The sequence below is a fragment of the Dermacentor albipictus genome, chromosome 5 (assembly GCF_038994185.2).
Source record: "Dermacentor albipictus isolate Rhodes 1998 colony chromosome 5, USDA_Dalb.pri_finalv2, whole genome shotgun sequence".
In the NCBI taxonomy this organism is placed as follows: Eukaryota; Metazoa; Arthropoda; class Arachnida; order Ixodida; family Ixodidae; genus Dermacentor; species Dermacentor albipictus.
The window spans coordinates 41,502,447-41,521,664 of NC_091825.1; the positions used below are offsets into that span (position 1 = coordinate 41,502,447).

Sequence of the window (19,218 nt, forward strand, 5' to 3'; positions counted from 1 at the left end):
GCAAGAGCTGGGTGCTCGCAAATGACCACCCCATTCAGCATAACAAGGCACTGTTCACAATATTGCTGGCACTAAAAAAATGAAATAGACGTTTTCGGGATAAATTATTCCCAAATTAAAGAAAAGTAATTGATTGAAAGTCATGTCTTTCGCACCAGGACAGAGGCAGTTCTCTCAAAAATGAGTAATTCGTTCGTACAGCATGCTTCAATATGTGTTGCTAAATACAAGCCAGTCAACAAAACAGTTTCTGATCTATTTTTTACAAGTCGATCATTGATTTTACCTCACAAAGTTCACACACACTCAGGTGACTTTCAATATCTGTTCTGATGAGTTAATGGAGCTGTTTATATAAGTGATGTATAGAAAATATGATTGGCTGAGAACGACAGGAAGTTCGTGCTAAGTTCGTTGCCTTTGCAGAAAGAAACAAAATATAAATATTTGGTTGTGACAGTTACTAACAATTTATCATGGAATTTACACATTGATACTATCTGTTCTTAGGCCTTGCGTAAATTATATTTTTTGCGATATAAACTTAAAAATTCCCCACCAAACATAAAACTGCTTGCTTATTCTTCAATAATGCTTATTATGAATTATTAATTCATGGGTACGGTGCCGAATCTTTGGTGGGTGACTTAAGTCCTCTGCTGTTACAGGCTGCGGTCACCTGGCCCGTTTCCTCCGGGGTCCCCGAATCCTGGACGCTGACCGACCCTAACCGCCTGCCTCTTCCTTCGCCTACTGCAACCCTTCTGAGGCCAAACTTGGATGTAATCGGCGCATCAATCTGGCAACACGGAACTGCGACATCGACACGAGGCTCCAGCAGTTGCGCATATAATCGTCAGCCTTCATCCGTCTGCTTTGGGGACGGCGTGGCATCTGGGATCGGTGTCTTACGTCTTCTGATGTTAGAGGTTTCCTATATGAGGGGTGCTTCCAGTACCAAGTGCAGTCATTCCTGTCTTATCGCGGTGTCGTGCCCACCAGAATTTTACGATGATTTGAGGCGATTGCTGCGTATTCCGTACAGACTGTGTTCTGACGTCCTAAACATATTGCTTATGCTGTCGGGCGATGTAGAATCGAACACCGGCCCCATCTATAAAGTTGAAGCTGATGTCCTTGCTCCGGCCTCAAAAAGAATTGATAAACTAGTAGCTGATCATACCACAATGTTTGCTCATCTGAAACAAGTAAGTGACGAGCAAGAAACGGCTATAATTCAGATCAAGTTACTTAAATCTAATGTCGCTTCCTTCGAGGCAACGATTGCATTGCAGCGTAACACGGAAGGTGCTACGGACGACGGCCTGCTCAAGGTTTCAGATCAGTTGGCAGAAATTACGTCTCATTGCGACGATGCTGAAAACAGGCAGCGACGATCTTCTCTTTCTTTTTGGAATTAGGGATTATGAGGAAGAAGAATCGGCCATAGCCGAAGAGACAATAATAAGGTTTTGCTCTGAACAATTACAAATGACGACCACTAGTTCACAATTCGAGAGTGTTCACAGGCTCGGCAAGTTCACCGAAGGAAAAAACAGACCGACTATCGCAAAACTAACCTTCTTCAAAGACAAGCAGCAGATTTGGTCTTCGGCAGGAAACTTAAAACGGATGACATTTTGCATCAGCGAAGATTTTTCTCCAATGATACGACAAGCAAGGCGGAAATTGGTGGGCTTTGCCAAAGCCTAAAACAAGCCTTTCAAAGTATCAGTCAACCGTTTCTACATTAACAAAAACACCTACATTTATGATATCAACACTGGCTCAATTGTTCTAGCTAGCAGATAGCTAAAGTTGAACACGTGCACGGAAGGTCGGAATAAAGCTGAGCCACATGAAGCCATTTCCTCATTATCGATATCATCTTGTAATATCCGCAGCCTACTCCTGAAACAGGATTTGGTCTGTTCTTTCCTTGACGACAACGACTGCGACATACTTGCCCTTACCGAAAAGTGGCTATACCGTGACATCACGGATAGCGAAATTCTGCCTGATCGTGACAATTTTCACATATACTGAAATGATCGTACAAATAGGCGTAGCAGGGGTGTCCTTCTTGCAATAAAACGAATCTACAATCATATGTAATCAATGCACACTATAACATTATCTGGTTAGCCTCCATAACCATGTTTTCCATTCTGCTTATCGGCAATTGTTGCCAACCTCCTGAATGTAGCCATTCATTTGTGAACGAACTGCGCAGTAGCATCATTGAGGTTATCAAATTATGACGCACCGATGCCATTTACATTTTCGGCGACTTTAATTTTTCTACAACAGACTGGAACCTGTTGTCTTCCCACTGCCGCATGTCCACAGAATTTATCTAGCTAACCTCAGATTTTAACTTATTTAAATAGTGAAGCAACCCACACGCGCTTCAAACATCATCGACCTAATCCTGGCGACGGCTCCTGAAACCATATGTACCTTACTACGCATGGATGGTTTTAGTGATCACAAATTCAATCAAGTTTCCCTTAACATTCCTCCACCATTTTCCGGCACCGACAGCAAAAAAAAAAAAGGCGAGAACAGCAAAGCCAACTACAACAAAATTAATGCCGAACTCGAAACCTTATACGCTGACACATTCCTACCATCCTTCGACAGTCGACCCATCGATGATAATTGGTTGCTTTAGCGAGACAAATTTTGTGCGCTAGCAAATTAGTACGTCCCGCTAATAACAGTCACAAACGATAAATCAAACCCCTGGGTTACGAAATTCCTCCGGCAGCCTAGAAACAAAAAAAAAAAACGTTTATATCGCACAGCGAAACGACATAGCACACCTTCTGCGTGAATGGCATACAAAGATATAATAACTTACTGTTCCACTGCTAAATTTGCTAAACAAAAATATTTTCTAGTGATTTACCTTCCCAAATGTAACTCTAAAAAGTTTTGGAAATTTGTATCCCCCCAACACGATCCATAACAGATATCTTTGCTAGACGACGATCATGTTCCACTTTCAGACATTCATTGCACCTCGGCATTTAACAGATTCTCTTCATCTGTTTTCACCCGGGAAGACCATTTTAACGTTCCGTACGTACCAGATCTTGACTTCCTATATATGAAACCGATCTAAATAACTGCAGAGAACATAATAATTCTAATTAATACCTTAAATTATCCACTTTAGCCGGCATTGACAATAATAACTCTAAAATTCCTAAAAAGCACGTTCTCCGTTTCAGCTAACATTTTATACGAAATTTTCAGGCCATCTTTAGCAACAGGTCAACTTCCCTCCGATTGGAAAATTGGTAAAATTCTGCCTGTGTTTAAAGCCGGTGATAAACATACTCCTGAAAGCTACCATCTAATTTCCTTAACTTACATCTGATGCAAACTTCTTGAACACATAATCGCTTCTCATGTTTACCGACACTTACAATCTAACGATTTCTTTTTTACCAACCAGCACGGATTCCAGAAAGGTTTCTCTTGCGGAACCCAGTTACCAGAATTAAGGACAGAACTACATTGCAACATGAACAATAACCTCTAGACTGGCTGTATTTTTCTTGATTTCTTAAAAGTCTTTGATCGTGTCGCCCATTGTCGTCTGATTTCCAAATTATCTGCCCTTCGATTAGACTCGCTAACCTTATCTTGGCTCCGTAACGTCCTTTCACGCCGCCAGCAGTTCACGGTAATTAACAATTACCAATTCTCCCTTTCTCACTTAACTTCGGTCGTACCACAGGGGTGGTTCCTCGACCCCCTATTGTTTCTAATCTACACAAACGATTTGCCAGAAAACATTTCTTCCTGCATGCGAATCTTCCCTGATGGTTGCATCATATATCATCCAATAACCTGTGCCGACGACCACGTAACCCTGTAAAACGACCTTTACCGCATTAACAACTGACGTGAAAAATGGTTCATGTCACTGAATACAGAAAAAGGCAAAATAATCTCCTTCACACGCAAGAAAAACATTTCCAACTACTGCTGCACCATGAACCATTACCATCTGTCGCAGGCATCATCATAAGTACCTTGGTATTCATTTCACACCCTGCCTCTCCTGGTATCACCATATTACCACCATATGCGCAAAAGCTTCAAAATAGTCAGGATATTTACGCCAAAATTTACATAACTGTCCCATTCACGTTCGTCAACTAGCTCATCAGACCTCGGGTGCTATAACGTAAAACTATTCCAAACTTTACTATTCCAATTCTGCACTCAGCCCACCGCGATTAGTCAAAAACTTTTTTGGACCACCCCCACTTCACCTGTCTGTCATGCGACGTCCCGAAAACGACGATAGCTCCCCATCTGGTATGGCGTCAACACACTGTTTATGCGTAATTTGACCGAACAAAACAAAAATGTTTATTTCTGATTCGACGCCTTTTTGTAATTAGCCCTCGGATATTGGTCAAACGTTTTCGGGTTGCACCCACTTCACCTGCCTCTCACACGACGTCACAAAACCGCAGAAACTTATTGCGTCAAAGTGATGCGTACGCGTTAAAGATGCATTAATATGCCGAACACTGCTGAATTTTCATCTGAATAACCGCAGGCTGCCCCATTCCGAAAGGGATAAAAGATGGCTGCCGCCGATCTCTCTGGCACTGGCTACTCGCCCCTGGAGGAGAGCATGGGTATACTTGCATGTAATAAATCTTTCTGCGTGGCCATGTAACGTTTTCGAGAACTTTCGGCACGTTTACGACCTCGTTCTGCCAACTTTTCTTTGCTGTGGATTCGTTTTAGCGCCATTCTTAAGCTTCCGTTGCATGCCACCGCGATTGTTGACGAGCCACCACAAGCTAAGTAAGAGAAAGCGGACCAATCGCAGACGCCGGCACCACCTTCCTCATCCGGTTACTGATATTCATTGCAGTGGCTCGGACCCATCGAATCCCTCTCCACTTCATCATGCTTCTCGCTTCCTGTGAGCCAATTAGATAAGACAAGCCGCTCAATGCAGGCACTGTTATTCGTTTTTCCAGCGAACAAAAGAGACCCCCTATGAACGAGGTGAACATTTCATTGCTTTGTTCATACAACCCTCCGGATGACCGCCCGATGCTTGCGTCGGCGCTTACGCGAATTTGACAACAGGAGATTGAAATAAAAACATATTGAAATAGTTTCACGTTATAGGGTCCCTGCTCGCCAGTGCCCGCTTGAACAAGGACCAAACATGCTTCGTAGACGCTGCTTTGTACGTTTAAGAAGAGGCCTTCTCCTCAGTGGTCATCGACTGTGGTTCTAAAATCCTCACCGCACTTCTAATTCCAGCGTTGCAGAGCAGGTTGATATTGCTCTTGCATTGACGGACAGTGTGCATGACACGATTTATTCAGATTCCAAGGCCGCTGTTAGGGCCTTTCAGATGGGAATGGTGGTATCATCCAAAGCGCTAAAGACATGAAACGTCACTCTTTGGCCTGGTTCCCTGCGCATCTTGGAACCATTGAGGCTGCCTCGATCAACCCCAATGCAGCAAAACCCAAACCCAACCCCAACGCCCAACCCCAAACCTCGTGCAGCACTCGGCTGCACGAGGTTTGACTGGCCGTGCGCTGGGTAACGCGCCCTCTCCTGGGCGACCCGAGCCTCTCTGCTCGTACAAAGAAATTTGCAAACATAATTATCTCTCAAGAAGACTCCTGCCTTTGCGGCACTCGTCGCTGTGCAGGGCCCAGGCAGTCACTCTCAGACTTCTGCAAACAAGCACTTACCCAAGCCCCGCGGCGCTGCACACAATGTACCCCGAACGATTTCCAAGCCTGGACTGCCCTCTGTGCAGTGATTATGCTGACTTTGAACGTGTCCTGTGAAGCTGCACCTCTACCGGTCCCCCTTTCACCCAAGAGGAAATGATGAAGCTAATTAGGGCCCAGGATCAGACCCCTCAAATCCTGGCAGTCCAGAGCGCTCGCGAGAGGGCCGTCAGGTTTCACCATCTGATGGTCCCCGATTGGGCCTAGCCAGGTGACGTTGAGTTTGCTTACGTCTATAGTGGACAAAATATATTTGTTTCACTCACTCACTCACTCACTCACTCACTCACTCACTCACTCACTCACTCACTCACTCACTCACTCACTCACTCACTCACTCACTCACTCACTCACTCACTCACTCACTCACTCACTCACTCACTCACTCACTCACTCACTCACTCACTCACTCACTCACTCACTCACTCACTCACTCACAAACAAACAGTATGAAAATATGGAAATTACAATGAAAAAATGTGGAATTGCTTATTTGTATTCAAATGTAAGGAGTGAGCACGAGGGGATATCCTATGTAACTTACGACGACAAAATGTTCACGCTTTCCATCGATATAGACAATCTTTTCTGTCTCTTCTTTCGTGATGAAAAACCAAATTCCACAGATGATGACCCTCGAATATCACGTCTTCGACGCTTGGTTTCTTCTTTCCCACCACTCCACAAGAAGTATTTAGTACCAAAATATATCTAAAAGTATGGGATCTTGGACTGGACATTATTTATTCAATCCATAATAAAATTATAGTACATGAAATCTGCGACATTCTATCTGTTCACTTCAATCGCACGATGCGAACTGGCTTCTTACCTCAGGAATTAAGATATGGAAAAATTATACAAGTTCTCATAAAGGGTGACAGGGGTTTATTGTTTAACTATCAGTCCATTGGCACACTTGCGTTTTTCTGCAATGTAGCTGAAAAACAAAACAAGCATGCGTAAAGAATTATGTAACTAAATTTGATATTCTTTTTTCTGACCACTTTTGGTTTACAGCCACGCTATTCGAGAAACTTAGTGCTGAGTTTCTTCACGGAACAACTTAGAATGGCTGCTGACAAAAGCAATCATGCTTGCTCTGTTTTTACAGGCTTACCAAGGGCCCTCGGTACAAGCAACCACTAAGTACTGTTTTGTAAACTCGCCGCAATAGGAATAACAGGACCTCCACACTGGCTCCTCCGAAGCTACTTAAATTATAGAAGCCAACTTGTCAGTGCCATTTAGTGTTCAGTGCACATAATTATTAACACCGGATTGCCATAGGGATGCCTCTTAGCACCTCTGCTATCGATTTAGATCAACGACTTTCCCAAGTGTGGTTCCTCTTGAAAATGTCGACTACGTGCTGATTAGGCAACCATATGCAATTCTGAACGAAGTATTTTGCTAGTGCTAAACCAAAACTGGCCCACTTAACACAAATAAATGGTGTCAAAAACAAGGTAAAAAATCAAGTCACAACTAAGTTTGTGTATTTGCAATCATAGCAACGACTGCCTGTTCTCACGCTACCTATCTGCATCAATCACCAGTTAATTTCGTCGAAATGATTGCTGTTCGTACTAAGGGGTCCAGATGGATTTGAATCTAGAGTTCCATCATCACATTGCATCCATCGAAAAGGTGGCTCCTCATGGAATACGAATGCTTATAAAAGCACGCCCATTTGTTAGCCATTCCACTCTTTTTTCTCTGTAATATACGTTCATTCATTATAACGTGTATCATATTCATGGGCACGGTCTTACAAGCCAACTGATGCTTAGACCGACCTTTTTGAGTTGTTTTGCATTTTTGGTGGCAGTAAACATTATATAATAATAATAATAATAATAATAAGTAGTAGTAGTAGTAGTAGTAGTAGTAGCAGTAGTTGTAGCAGCAGCAGTATTTAAGAAAGCCAGCTTGGCTTTTGGGTCCCTCTTAGAGCATTAGTAACGAAAATTCAAGACAGTGAATGATAGGATGCAGCAACCAAAAATTTCGTGAGTGTAGCCACTGAAAGAAAGAAATAAAAAAAAGTTTCCTTAATTAGGAGCAGTATTGATCGGCATTTCTAGAAATTATAAGAAAAATTTCCAACGTAATATATTTTCACGAATTTTATCATAATACCGCTCACTGTGCAACATCATTAGCGTTCAGCTCATGTCTGTGTGCACTGATCTAATGCTCTTATCTTTTCTGAACTTAGCCAATAAAGAGCAGAATTCCCTTCCAAAATTTGCTTCCTTTCTTACCGACCATGACACATTTATGGACAAACTTAGGGAAGGTTCGGGCAATACAAACTGAAGTATCCACAGTTGAACAAGTGTTTGTGCCATTTAACGCTTTTCAGCTAATTCGAATTTCGAGGTGCTTTTACATGTACCCATGACACGGCATTTACTTCTGTTTATTTCTACAGATAATTTGATTTGAATACCTCATGTTTTCTATACTGTGTAGTGTCGTTATTGTATTGATAGGTTTAATTTCTTTTTTTTATTTACTGCCCCCCTCCTTTATGTAATGCGCCCAGGGGTTTAGGGGAAAGTAAAATGAAGAAACGAAAACTATGAACTTGTAGCATTACGTGACCTGATTTCGGGTTTCCTTTGGGAGACCTCTGACTAACGCGCACTCAGACCCACTTTTTTCTTCTATGTCCATCACTCAATCGCGATAGTTTTCCAGCGAAGAAAGCGGATAGGTAGGGACATATGTAGGTAAAATATCACGCCACTTAGATGGTGCCATTTGCTGATATGCTGGGGTAAGCTCATAATGACGCGTCTTGAACCGTGTCTCATTTTGCCCCACCATGCGCTATATCCTTGCAAATTGTACCTTTTATGGACGAAGAAGTCTTCTTTTCAAGATCTTCCTTCAATGTCTGTGCGCAAATGTAATATTTACTCAACTGTCTCTAAGATGATTTTCATCGGGCAGTTTATATGGAACCGAGATGCGTAATCGTAATATTAAAATTGTCCTATCCTTTCTTGGCTCTCTCCCTCTGGGACCTGCGGTGATATTCCCCACAATAATCAGTTCCAACTCTGCTTATTCGTTGCTCTCTCTCTTATGTAGACCTTAGTTCGACCAAGAATACTAAAATAGGCTTTTGTTGGGCAACTTCAATGACTCAATCCGTTTTTACGAGGCCTACTTATTTATTTATTTATTTATTTGTTTATTTGTTTACTAATTTATATATTAACCCATTCTGCGGACCCACTGGAGCTATACACCAATAGGAAAGACATAACATATCAAGTGCATGCAAAAAAGTCGGTCAATGGATACAAACAAACATCTCCAGGCAGAGTATTCCAAATTTGTATATTTGAAGCAAAGAGAAGTGTGTTTGTAGATGTCCGTTCTAGGCTGAAGCGTTAGAGGTTTATGCTGTGAGTGCTAAGTGTTCGCGAAGGTTAAGCGAAATTTACGAATTTATTGAACTAGTACTGCCTGACGAGTTGATTATGGTATAGTGACACTTTAAGATTTAAACGTGACGACGTATTCACATGGTTAAGTTTAGGCTATGAAAGCTACAGAAAGGTGAAATCTCTCTGTCAAAAGTACGACGGATGAAACGTACAGCTTCCCATTTTATTGACTCAACCTTCTTAATATGAGTATTGCGAAAAAGGTTTCAAACTGTAGACGCATATACAACGACTGGGCTAGTTAGAGTTTTGTAAGCTAGCCATTTAGTTTCTTGAGAAGTCACACCAAGAGTAGGTTGGAGATATAGTAATGGCTTGGGGGGGAGGGGGGGGGTTGAAACTTCAAATCAAAGTGTAATTGAAAGTCGATCTTCTATATTCATAGGCTTAGTTTCACTCCTATAAAAGATAAACCAGTGTCCTCTGCGAACAAGGCACCCAAAAAAGCCATAGTTCGTCCAGCCGAGAGTGATGTTATACGTAGGCGTAGCAGCTTAGGCGAGTTGGTACATATTGAATTCAGGCACGCAGCACACAATAAATAAACACAGGGGAGCGGCGGAACAAACGTATCGCTGCGTGTGTCTCTGTCTCTATTTTTTTTTTTGTTCTTGTTATCGTGCCCTATAGTATATAACATAACAAAGCAGTTGCGACGCATTGCCGCTCTTTCTACTCTTCATGCTTTATATTCTTGAGTAGAGACATTCATGTGACACACGAGGCCCCAAAGCAATGCTGTTGTATCTTGGATCAATCTTGGATCTCTAGTTAACTCAAGAATTCACTGAAACAGTGCGGTTTCCTCTAAAGTTTTTACCGAGGGAACCACGTAAATAGACCTACTTATTGCACTTTTGTTATTCGCAACGTTGCATGCACGCTACAAATCAGTGGCAAGAGTTCAAAGCGACACACAAATAAGGGCTTATAATCGTCAAAAGTAATGCGTAGACCCCGCTGTCTTGTCGCGTTGCTGATGTCCTAACACGCAAGGCCTCGGTAAGGATGCTGCTTTTGTACGGACGCTACTTGGCCTTCTGGTGTCGTGTAACAGCACCGACACGCCAGCTGACGTGCTCCGCAGTAGCCCACAAGCCTGTACGCCTTCTCAATGCAGCCAGTGCACGGCCGGACAGCGAGAGAGAACGAATCCCGAAGCGCGCACAGTCCGGGCAGTAAAAAAGGCGGAACAAGGTCGGCACAGCCTTGGCACCAAGCGGCCCCACTTCAGACCCCAATCATCAACGCACCGAGACAAGAACGGCGGACGCAGGGATCCGCATGGCGAAGGGAAGATGGTTCGTCGGGCACGTTGCGAATCCCGGCACCCCGCGTACTGTAAGTTAGCGCGCATTACTAGCACTGACGTTTCAGGAAAACTAGCGGTGAAGCGCTGAAAGTCGCGCTGACGCGGAAACGTATGTATAGCCAAGTTTGTAGCCGCCCACCACGGTAGCGCAATGGTTATACCATTTTGATGCTATCAACCAGATCGCGGGTTGAATTCCGGCAGAGATAGCCAAATTTCGAGAGGGGGTAAATGAAAAACGTTTTTCTATCTACATTATGTACAACGCTCACGGAACGAAACACGTCAATTTAGCGCTAACTAAGGCGCATACTCTAGTTTCCACCGCTTGCAGTGCGTGTCCCATCAGCGTAACTTTGGCGCGTACACTTAGGTCGGAGTCCACGTCACCTTTGGTGACCAGGAGCCGTATTCACGAAGCTTTTTTTTCGTAAGTTGTTTTTCAGTGGCTTATCGCCTTCGCTGATGATATGTCTACATTACTATTGGCTGGCCAGAACGCTTTTAGCATAAGAATGTTTTGTGAATACGTGCACAGATTTCTAGCGACATGACAAGGTATTCTCGAGTACGTTAAGCAAACGACGTGGCCCAAGATTAACTGAAAACTCCTCTTCGCCGTCTTCAACACCCAGTGTGGCTTTCGAATGTTAAACACATGGATAAATAAATCAATTCGAGATCACAGCTTTGTTCGGAGTTATTGATAGAGGCAGCCTCTGTTGCGGTGAGGGATCATTGACAAGTGAAGTACAAAGGAGCTGCTAACGGATGTGAAAATACTCAGAAATATGCTTTGCGGAAGAATTAAGCAACGTCTCAGCAACGCAGCCGACAATTTTCGAGAAAATAGCAATCCAGAATGAATGACGGCCAAAGAAAAGAAACCAAATTGCTTTTGCCAGTCGTTTTCGAACATTCATTCTGGAGGAGCACTTCACTTATGCTAGTTTTAGCGGCACTGATACGCAGGTATTCCTTAGCCAGTGACGCACCAAGGCGAGCTGTAAGAGTGAAAACACGTTACGCTCGCTCCCTGCGGCACGCCACCGTCTTGCGTGGGCCGAAGTGACTCGGGCCGTGGCATGACGCGGCGGTGGCAGCGGCCGTCATTTGTTCCAGCGCGAGCTTGTCCATACGTGCCTGGACTGAATCACGCCTAATTAATGGCGCTAAGGACGAGCGAATGTCCGATCCGACGTCGCCTCTCCGCTGACGGCCCGAAGGCGTGGGTGGTGTTTTTTGAGCTCCACGCTGCGTCCGTTAAACGAGACAAACTGTTTGAGCTAGCCGACTGAGAAACGCGCAGATTTGTTTTTATTCTTATATTTGGTTGCTGTAGTCGTTCTCCTTAAGCCCTTCACAAGGTTTGAACGCAACAGAGGGAAAACACAGCCTTTGTGGAGCTTTCTCGTCAAAGAGCCGGACCTTAATTGGCCGACCTAAATGCGGATCTTGGTGAAGAAAGCTCTTGCAAGCGCGGGCAGAACGCGGAGGAGGATAGCCAGCGTGCAAGCGCATTATGCACCTAGAAACTAACGAGGTTCTGACGTTAATTGCTTGTAGAGAGACGTCCTTTTTGTTCCGCGGAAAGTGTGCCCAAAACAGCTGCCTAAGAAGACGCAATGAGCGTTCTTACAATATGCATTTGCGCAGGAGCAAAGTAGTTACGTCCTTTTTTTCTTTAGCATATTTATAACTTTTTTTCAAGCGTACCGTCGCTCAACTGCGTGAGTTTTCCTAAATCAAAACATCATTATGAAGACAAATGCAGTAAACTTGCGCACTTGTGGAAGCAACAAAATGGCATGTTATCCTTCTGAGTAGTGCAAAAAAATGTGCACGTGCCAGTTGGGGCATGCAGTGACGGATAGTTTGTGGAAGTGGCACAAGGTAGACTTTAATTGATACCAGGCTTAGCTGCAGTCCTCATTCCATTAATGAATATGACTGGGAAAGACGCGTCCTGAGACGAAGTAGAAAGAATAATGGGAAAGGCAGGGAGTCTAGATATTGTAAAACCGGCCGGCTACCTTGTATTGAGGCATGTGTTATAGAGGAATGAAGGTGATAGAGGGCCACAACGGATAAAAGCAATTAACCTCAAGGGCTTCAAATATATTGCTAACCTCGTAATGAACAAGTTCTCTCGTCATTTCATCATGCATTGCATTCATTTTAAACTGTGCATAAAATGGGGAGCCTAAGTGTTTTGCTTCGTTAGAGTTAACGGATGCCTACAAAACTTCATTGAACCTAATTTACAGGCCACCTCAATTATTTATTCATACAAACATGAAAAAAAGCTTCGTCTCTTACTAAACGTTTTCGGGATCATGACGCGTTTGAAGAGACAAAATTTATGGGAAAATTATGTATATTTTGATCGCACTCTCGAAAGTGAAATCTAAAAGTTCCCTCGATTGATATCTCCTTTCTGACCCCGAGTAGAAATACTTGTGGCTGTTCACTTTACTCATCTCTTTTTCCCGCCCTGTACAGACATCGCAAATGAGCATTGCAGAGATGGCGGAAACAAAGAGAATGGCGGTTAGTCACATATTGTAACCGTTCATGTAGAAAGGAAAACAACTGAGGAGAGGTCCTGACGAAACTCTTTGTGAAGCCTCCGGGACGCCGGAACTTGGCATTACTCCGCCATCTTGCCAAGGAAACTTTTACCTCCCGTGCTTACGTTTCTCGCTTTCGGTGCCCAAAGACGCCACGCTACGCGGACATGCGCGTGCCGTAGTGATTTGACCAACGGATCAAATCGCTGCGTACCATCGCGATGCCGTTTCCAAATTCAGTTCGCCCGACTATTGCGCTCTATAGCATTGCTATTTCTGCAAACTAGACCTTGAGGCCGGTCCTCGCTACTTTTGCCGGCTTTTATGAAAATAAATCATTACATTCACAGTGTATTGCAAGAATGCACGGCGTGTCTAGCTTTTCTGGGCACCACGTTTCAGTTCGCGGGAATGCCACCACGTGGCGTATTGACCTTAAGCTGTTCACACTTCCGCGGTGACGTAGTGATGACGTCAACAGAACAAAAATAAAACAATCGAAAGCTAAAAAAAATATGGGGTTTTACGTGCCAAAACCACTTTCTGATTATGAGGCACGCCGTAGTGCAGGACTCCGGAAATTTCGACCACCTGGGGTTCTTTAACGTGCACCTAAATCTAAGCACACGGGTGTTTTCGAATCGAAAGCTATCCCTGCGCATTGAACTCCATGACAAAATTTGTCCCAATGGCAATATCAGTGTTCTTGGTAAAGGGCATCGCTCGTCGGGTGGAATTTAATGGCCATCCTAAGACGATGAACAAAACGTGAACAAGGTAAAAGCGGGAGCGACCGTTTCGACATAGAGTCTTGTCTTTTTCAAAGTGACATATGCTTTCCCCGGCACAGTATATATATATATATATGTATATATATATATATGTGTATATATATATATATATATATATATATATATATATATATATATATATATATATATATATATATATATATATATATATATATATATATATATGCATTTCTTCTAAAGGGGAGATGGGGTAAGGCGTATTGGTGAGGCAATGACCGATGTGTGTGAGCGGCGATGTTGCAGCATTGAAAATGTAGGGCTGCTGCGCAGACGATTGGTGGCACGCTCGTGTGGCAGCCGGCGTGTCAAGGGCCGTGTGCACAGCACTCCTCTATTATCTGCTTCGCTGGAGGTCAGTGGACTATCGCCTCTCTAAAATAAATAATAAAATGAGCGGCAGAAAACGGTGCTCGTGAAAAAAAAGTTACTAAAATGGACTAAATATGTAAATAAAAAATAAAGGGCAGAAAAGAACGCTAAGCAACCAAATGCAAATGACTAAGTGTTGTTGCCTAGAGGGAGAGATTTAGCATAGACGTTGACACGCCGGCTGACACAAGGCAGTGTCAATAGCCGTGTGCACAGCACCTCTCTATTGTCAATTGTGCACCCTGGCTGCTAACACACTTCGGTCGTTGCCTAACCCATACGCCTTACCCCCTCTGCCCTTTCGAAGAAGACCACACACACACACACACACACACACACGCACGCACGCACACACACATATACATATATATATATATATATACTCTGCCGAGGAACGCATACGTGACATTGAAAAAATGTCTGCATGTCGAAACGTTGGCTCCCGCTTTTACCTTCTTCTCCTTTTGCTCATCATATTTAACATCCATCTCCCACATTCCCCGTGTTTTTTTCCTTGTCATTCTAAGAACGTTTACTCGCGACGAGGCCAACCCAGCGGTGATTGATTCCGGACTTTTCCGAGGCTTCCCTAAAAGCCACTGTTTCTTTTTTTTTATGCTGCGGAGTCAACGGGTCAAGATAATCGTCGGAAGCGCTTGCGGCAGCTTCAGCTCGGGCCTAACTCCGATGTCGCCTATTCAAATATATGTAAAACGCAGAAAAGCTTTTCTGAGATAACTACAGGGCCAATTTTAGTGAAACTTGTTGCATTTGAAAGAGGATGTTAAACTCTAATGAGTACTGGAAGCAGAATTTTGAATTGATCATAGATGTTTTACACAGAATTTCAAAAAATTTGCAAGTTTGAAAAAAAAAAGAAGCAAGAAGGTTACAAATTCTCAGCTCTGCGCCTGGAATAGATATCACAGTTATCTGAACTGTGTCGATGAAAGCATCCAAAGCGCAGAAATGTGATAAGTCGATTTAAACGTTACGTGAATTTGTTATAGTGTTTGCAAACGTTTTGTAAAAGTTCTACTCACAAATTAATGGTGTTTTTGAGAGGCACGTACGAGGTCTGTTAGAAAGGTATGTGACCTTATTTAATTTAAATACACCTTATGGATATGAAACAAGCGCGCTTGCATCAGCCGACCTTGAATCTTCGTGCGCATGCACGAATTTTTTCCCGCCTGCCGATAGCGCCAATCGCTCGGGCGCAGCGTTTGAGTGAGGTAGTGCGCAGTGCTCTCGTCGGTTTTTTACTGCACGGAGAATGGTGGACCGACTGGAGCAGCGATACTGCATCAAATTTTGCCAGAAACTGGGCGACAGCCAAGTGGAAACCATTCGGAAGATTCAGACGGCTTTCGGTTATGATGCTATGCACAGCACACAGATTAAGGAGTGGTACGACCGGTTGAAAGATGGCCACACATCGGTGAAGAACAAGTCACGCTCCGGTCTTGCCATCAACATGCCGAAATAACCATGTCATTGCCGAAGTGAACGCTGTAGTGATGCGCGACCGTGGTGTGACTATCCGAGAAATTGCGGAAGATGTGGGCATCAGGACATTTTCTGCACATTCCATTATGACTCAAGATATGGCCATGAAGAGAGTTGCGGCAAAATTCATGCCAAAGCTGCTCACAGTGCAGCAAAAGCAACTTGGTGTTGAAGTCTCACAGTACATGTTGGATTCCACAAACAGTGACCCCGACCTCATGAACACCATAATCACTTGGGTGTACGGGTACGACCCGGAAACCGAATCCCAGTTGTCACAGTGGACGCATTCCACGTCACCAAGACCAAAGAAGGCCCGCCAAGTGTGCAGCAACGTCAAAGTGATGCTGTCTGCTTTCTTTGACTCTCGCGGTGTGGTACACCACGAGTTCGCACCACAGGGTCAAACAATCACCACGGAGTGTTACAGGGATGTTCTCCGTCGCCTACGTGATGCTCTGCGGCGCAAGAAACCGGAGTTGTGGTCAACAGGAAATTGACGCATCCATCACTATAATGCTCCTGTACATTCCTCGCACTTGATTCCGATTTTCTGGCGAAAAACCAGACAATTGTATTTCAACAGGCTCCTTACTCTCCTGATATGGCTCCGGTAACTTCTGACTGTTTCCCAAAATCAAGAGGCCATTGAAAGGAGCGTGATTTCGTACAAGAGAGCACATTGTGGCTGCAACGACAGCTGAGCTAAACTCCATTCCGAAAGAGGCCTTCTCGGAATGCTTCCAACAATGGCAGCACCGCTGTGAGAAGTGTGTGGAGTCCCAAGGAGACTACTTTCAGGGTGATTAGGTTTCCAACGCTCCAATTACGCGATTTTTTTTTTCTTCTGCCGAAGGTCGGATATTTTTCTAACAGACCTCATATAATATATCAATTTTGTCCACTCTATATGTGCTTTTAGACGCAATTAACAAAACTGCGATATCTATTTTGATTGCTGCTTTACAGACAGTTCCGTTTTCTGAAGCTATGCCATTTTTGCAAATTTTTATAAATATGTGACCACCTAAATAAAGAATATGCAACTCCAGGTAACTATATCTTAAATTTCTCTTTTAAATACAAGAAGCCTCATCAAATTTGGTGCACTGGTGGCCGAGAAAAACGATTTTTCAATTTTCATGCATTTAGATAGGAGGTCCGAGCTAAAGCTTTCACAATGTCGCTCAGCGTATACGATAGACACCATCGTGGACTGCTTTTGATTTTCACCATATGGGTTCGTTAAGGTACCTCCTTTAATATACCTAGTGTTACGTCGGCGTTTCGGTTTTGAGACCGAAACTTACTCGCCCTCAAAGGGCGCTTTGATAGCGGCGCGGAGCCTATTTAAGGCGCCGCGCTTTCAATGAACTCTCATTCAGCCTCGATGCCCGTCTGCGTCTGCATCTCTCTTCAGGCCGCCGTCCAAGCGTGCCCAACGGGCCCGGCGTGGCGATCATGGCGGCCACGCCAACGTAAGATTGGCGAAGAGGATAATCCAGGCACAACGCGCCTACATGCGGGTTCCAGCTTGTTTACTTCCAGCTTGCTTCTCCACCGCATCTTCCACTTCTGCAGCATTCAAGCAGCATTACGGCACTTCCTGCTTTTTGACGCGACTGCGACGTCATCTGCTTGACCTTCAACGCTACTGCGGCGTCTTCTTTGCGGCTGTTCACCCCCCTCGATCCTGTGTGCTACTGCTTCTGCATAAACGCGGCGATTCCCTCCCCCCTCCCCCCAAGAAGGATTTCTTGTCATGTCCCGGCGTACCGGCTATTGCTTGGCTCAAATGGTGACGTGTTCTGCAGGCATACGTCGACGCGGCCGCCAAGACCACTAGAGCGGACCACAAGAAAGCGCTCCTTATCAACGCGCTGGGGGTGAAAGGCGTCAGTATCTACTACAACCTCATCGAGGGAGAGACACATGCTGGAGCCGATGAAGGGACAGGGGACTCCAAGGCAATTGACGTATATGAAGCGGCGTTTCAAGGGCTCGCCAAGCACTTACGTGAAGAATATAAATTTTGCAGACGCATGCACTTCAAATGTAGAGTACTAAGTCCTGCGGAGTCGACTACAGAATTCATTGAAGATTGACGTAGTATTTCTGCGGAAACCCGCAAGGTGGAGAGAAGCAAGGAATAAAGGGAAAATCAGATCATTTTTTCTCAATTCATTGAAGATGTTCAATGACTCGATAAATCATGCAAGTTTGGCATCGCTACCGATCTCAAGGTTCAAGACCAGATCTTTTGCGGCTTGCAGACGCATCAGCTACGCCACCGCTTCATCCAACTCGGTCAGGGCTTTACCATCAAGAAAGCAATGGGAATTGCTCAGGAAGAGAAACGCACCGAAACGCACAAGTTGACGCCGTTTCATAGCGTCGGCAGCCACAAGATGGCAGATGCCACCAGCTACGACCGCGTGCGTCCCATCCCGACCGAGCCGAGATGGCGGACGCCGAGAGCGATGAGGTCGAGAGCGATGAGGCCTTTCAGGAAGGAGGTAAGCGGGCGCCTCTTCTGCCTCCGCGCCGCCGGTTGGGCTCGGCGGCTGCTTCCGCTGCGGCTCGCGCATCATGGGGCAAATTTTCCGGGTTGTCCTGCCCGCCACAAATTGTGCGAGGCATATGGCAAGAAGGGACATTTCTTCTAACTATAAATCTTTTCATCGGGCGTGGAGGGAAGGGTGCGCGGCGAGGCTTTCCTCCTCTCTGGGTTGTGCGATCCGGCGCGGCGTTCCTTGAAAGAAACGCTGTCGCGTGCTGCAGAACGATTTCGAGATGTTTTAGATCCTACTTCGTGAAATTTACGCAATGTTCTTTCATATAAAGTCGTCAGGGAAGCTTTCGGTGGATCGGTAACTACAGCACGCAGAAACATTTCTTGGGGCCGCAAAGATGTGACGCGCATTATCAGCCGCGGTCTGTGTATGTGCTGTGAAAAATTTTACGTATATCGGTTTTAGTTCATCGAAGAGAACCAGCATCTCCGTAAAGCCAGCATAAAATAGAAAATCTGCTCACTATCTGATCGCTTGGCGGAGGGAGTAAAACATAAGAGCGCATTCTCGTGTACGGCCAACCTAAGGCAACCACGGAACATCTAAGTGGCAGGTGCTATCCAATATTTGTGATACACCGGCATCGTTCTCACGCATTTCAAATCTAGTAGGCTTGAAATCACTATATATCTACGGTAGCCTCTTGCATGAGGCTGATGGAGGCACTCAACACAGTGATCACTGTGGTTGGTGAACAAGCATGATACGTATATAAGCTATGTGCTTCGGCTTTGTCTTTTTGCCCTGTAAAGCCATAGTATCCGAGATGGATCGCATAAACAGAATGCGATGGCTATTTTTGAGGATAAAATTTTCA

At 44.5% G+C, this 19,218-nt stretch overlaps 1 protein-coding gene across 1 annotated transcript; it reads left to right on the forward strand.

Moving 5' to 3' along the window:
• Nucleotides 1–15,839: 15,839 nt before the first annotated feature.
• Nucleotides 15,840–16,328, forward strand: LOC139060273 (histone-lysine N-methyltransferase SETMAR-like). Its single transcript, XM_070539370.1, has one exon. It carries the CDS (start codon nucleotides 15,840–15,842, stop codon nucleotides 16,326–16,328), a length of 489 nt encoding a protein of 162 aa, XP_070395471.1.
• Nucleotides 16,329–19,218: the final 2,890 nt, after the last annotated feature.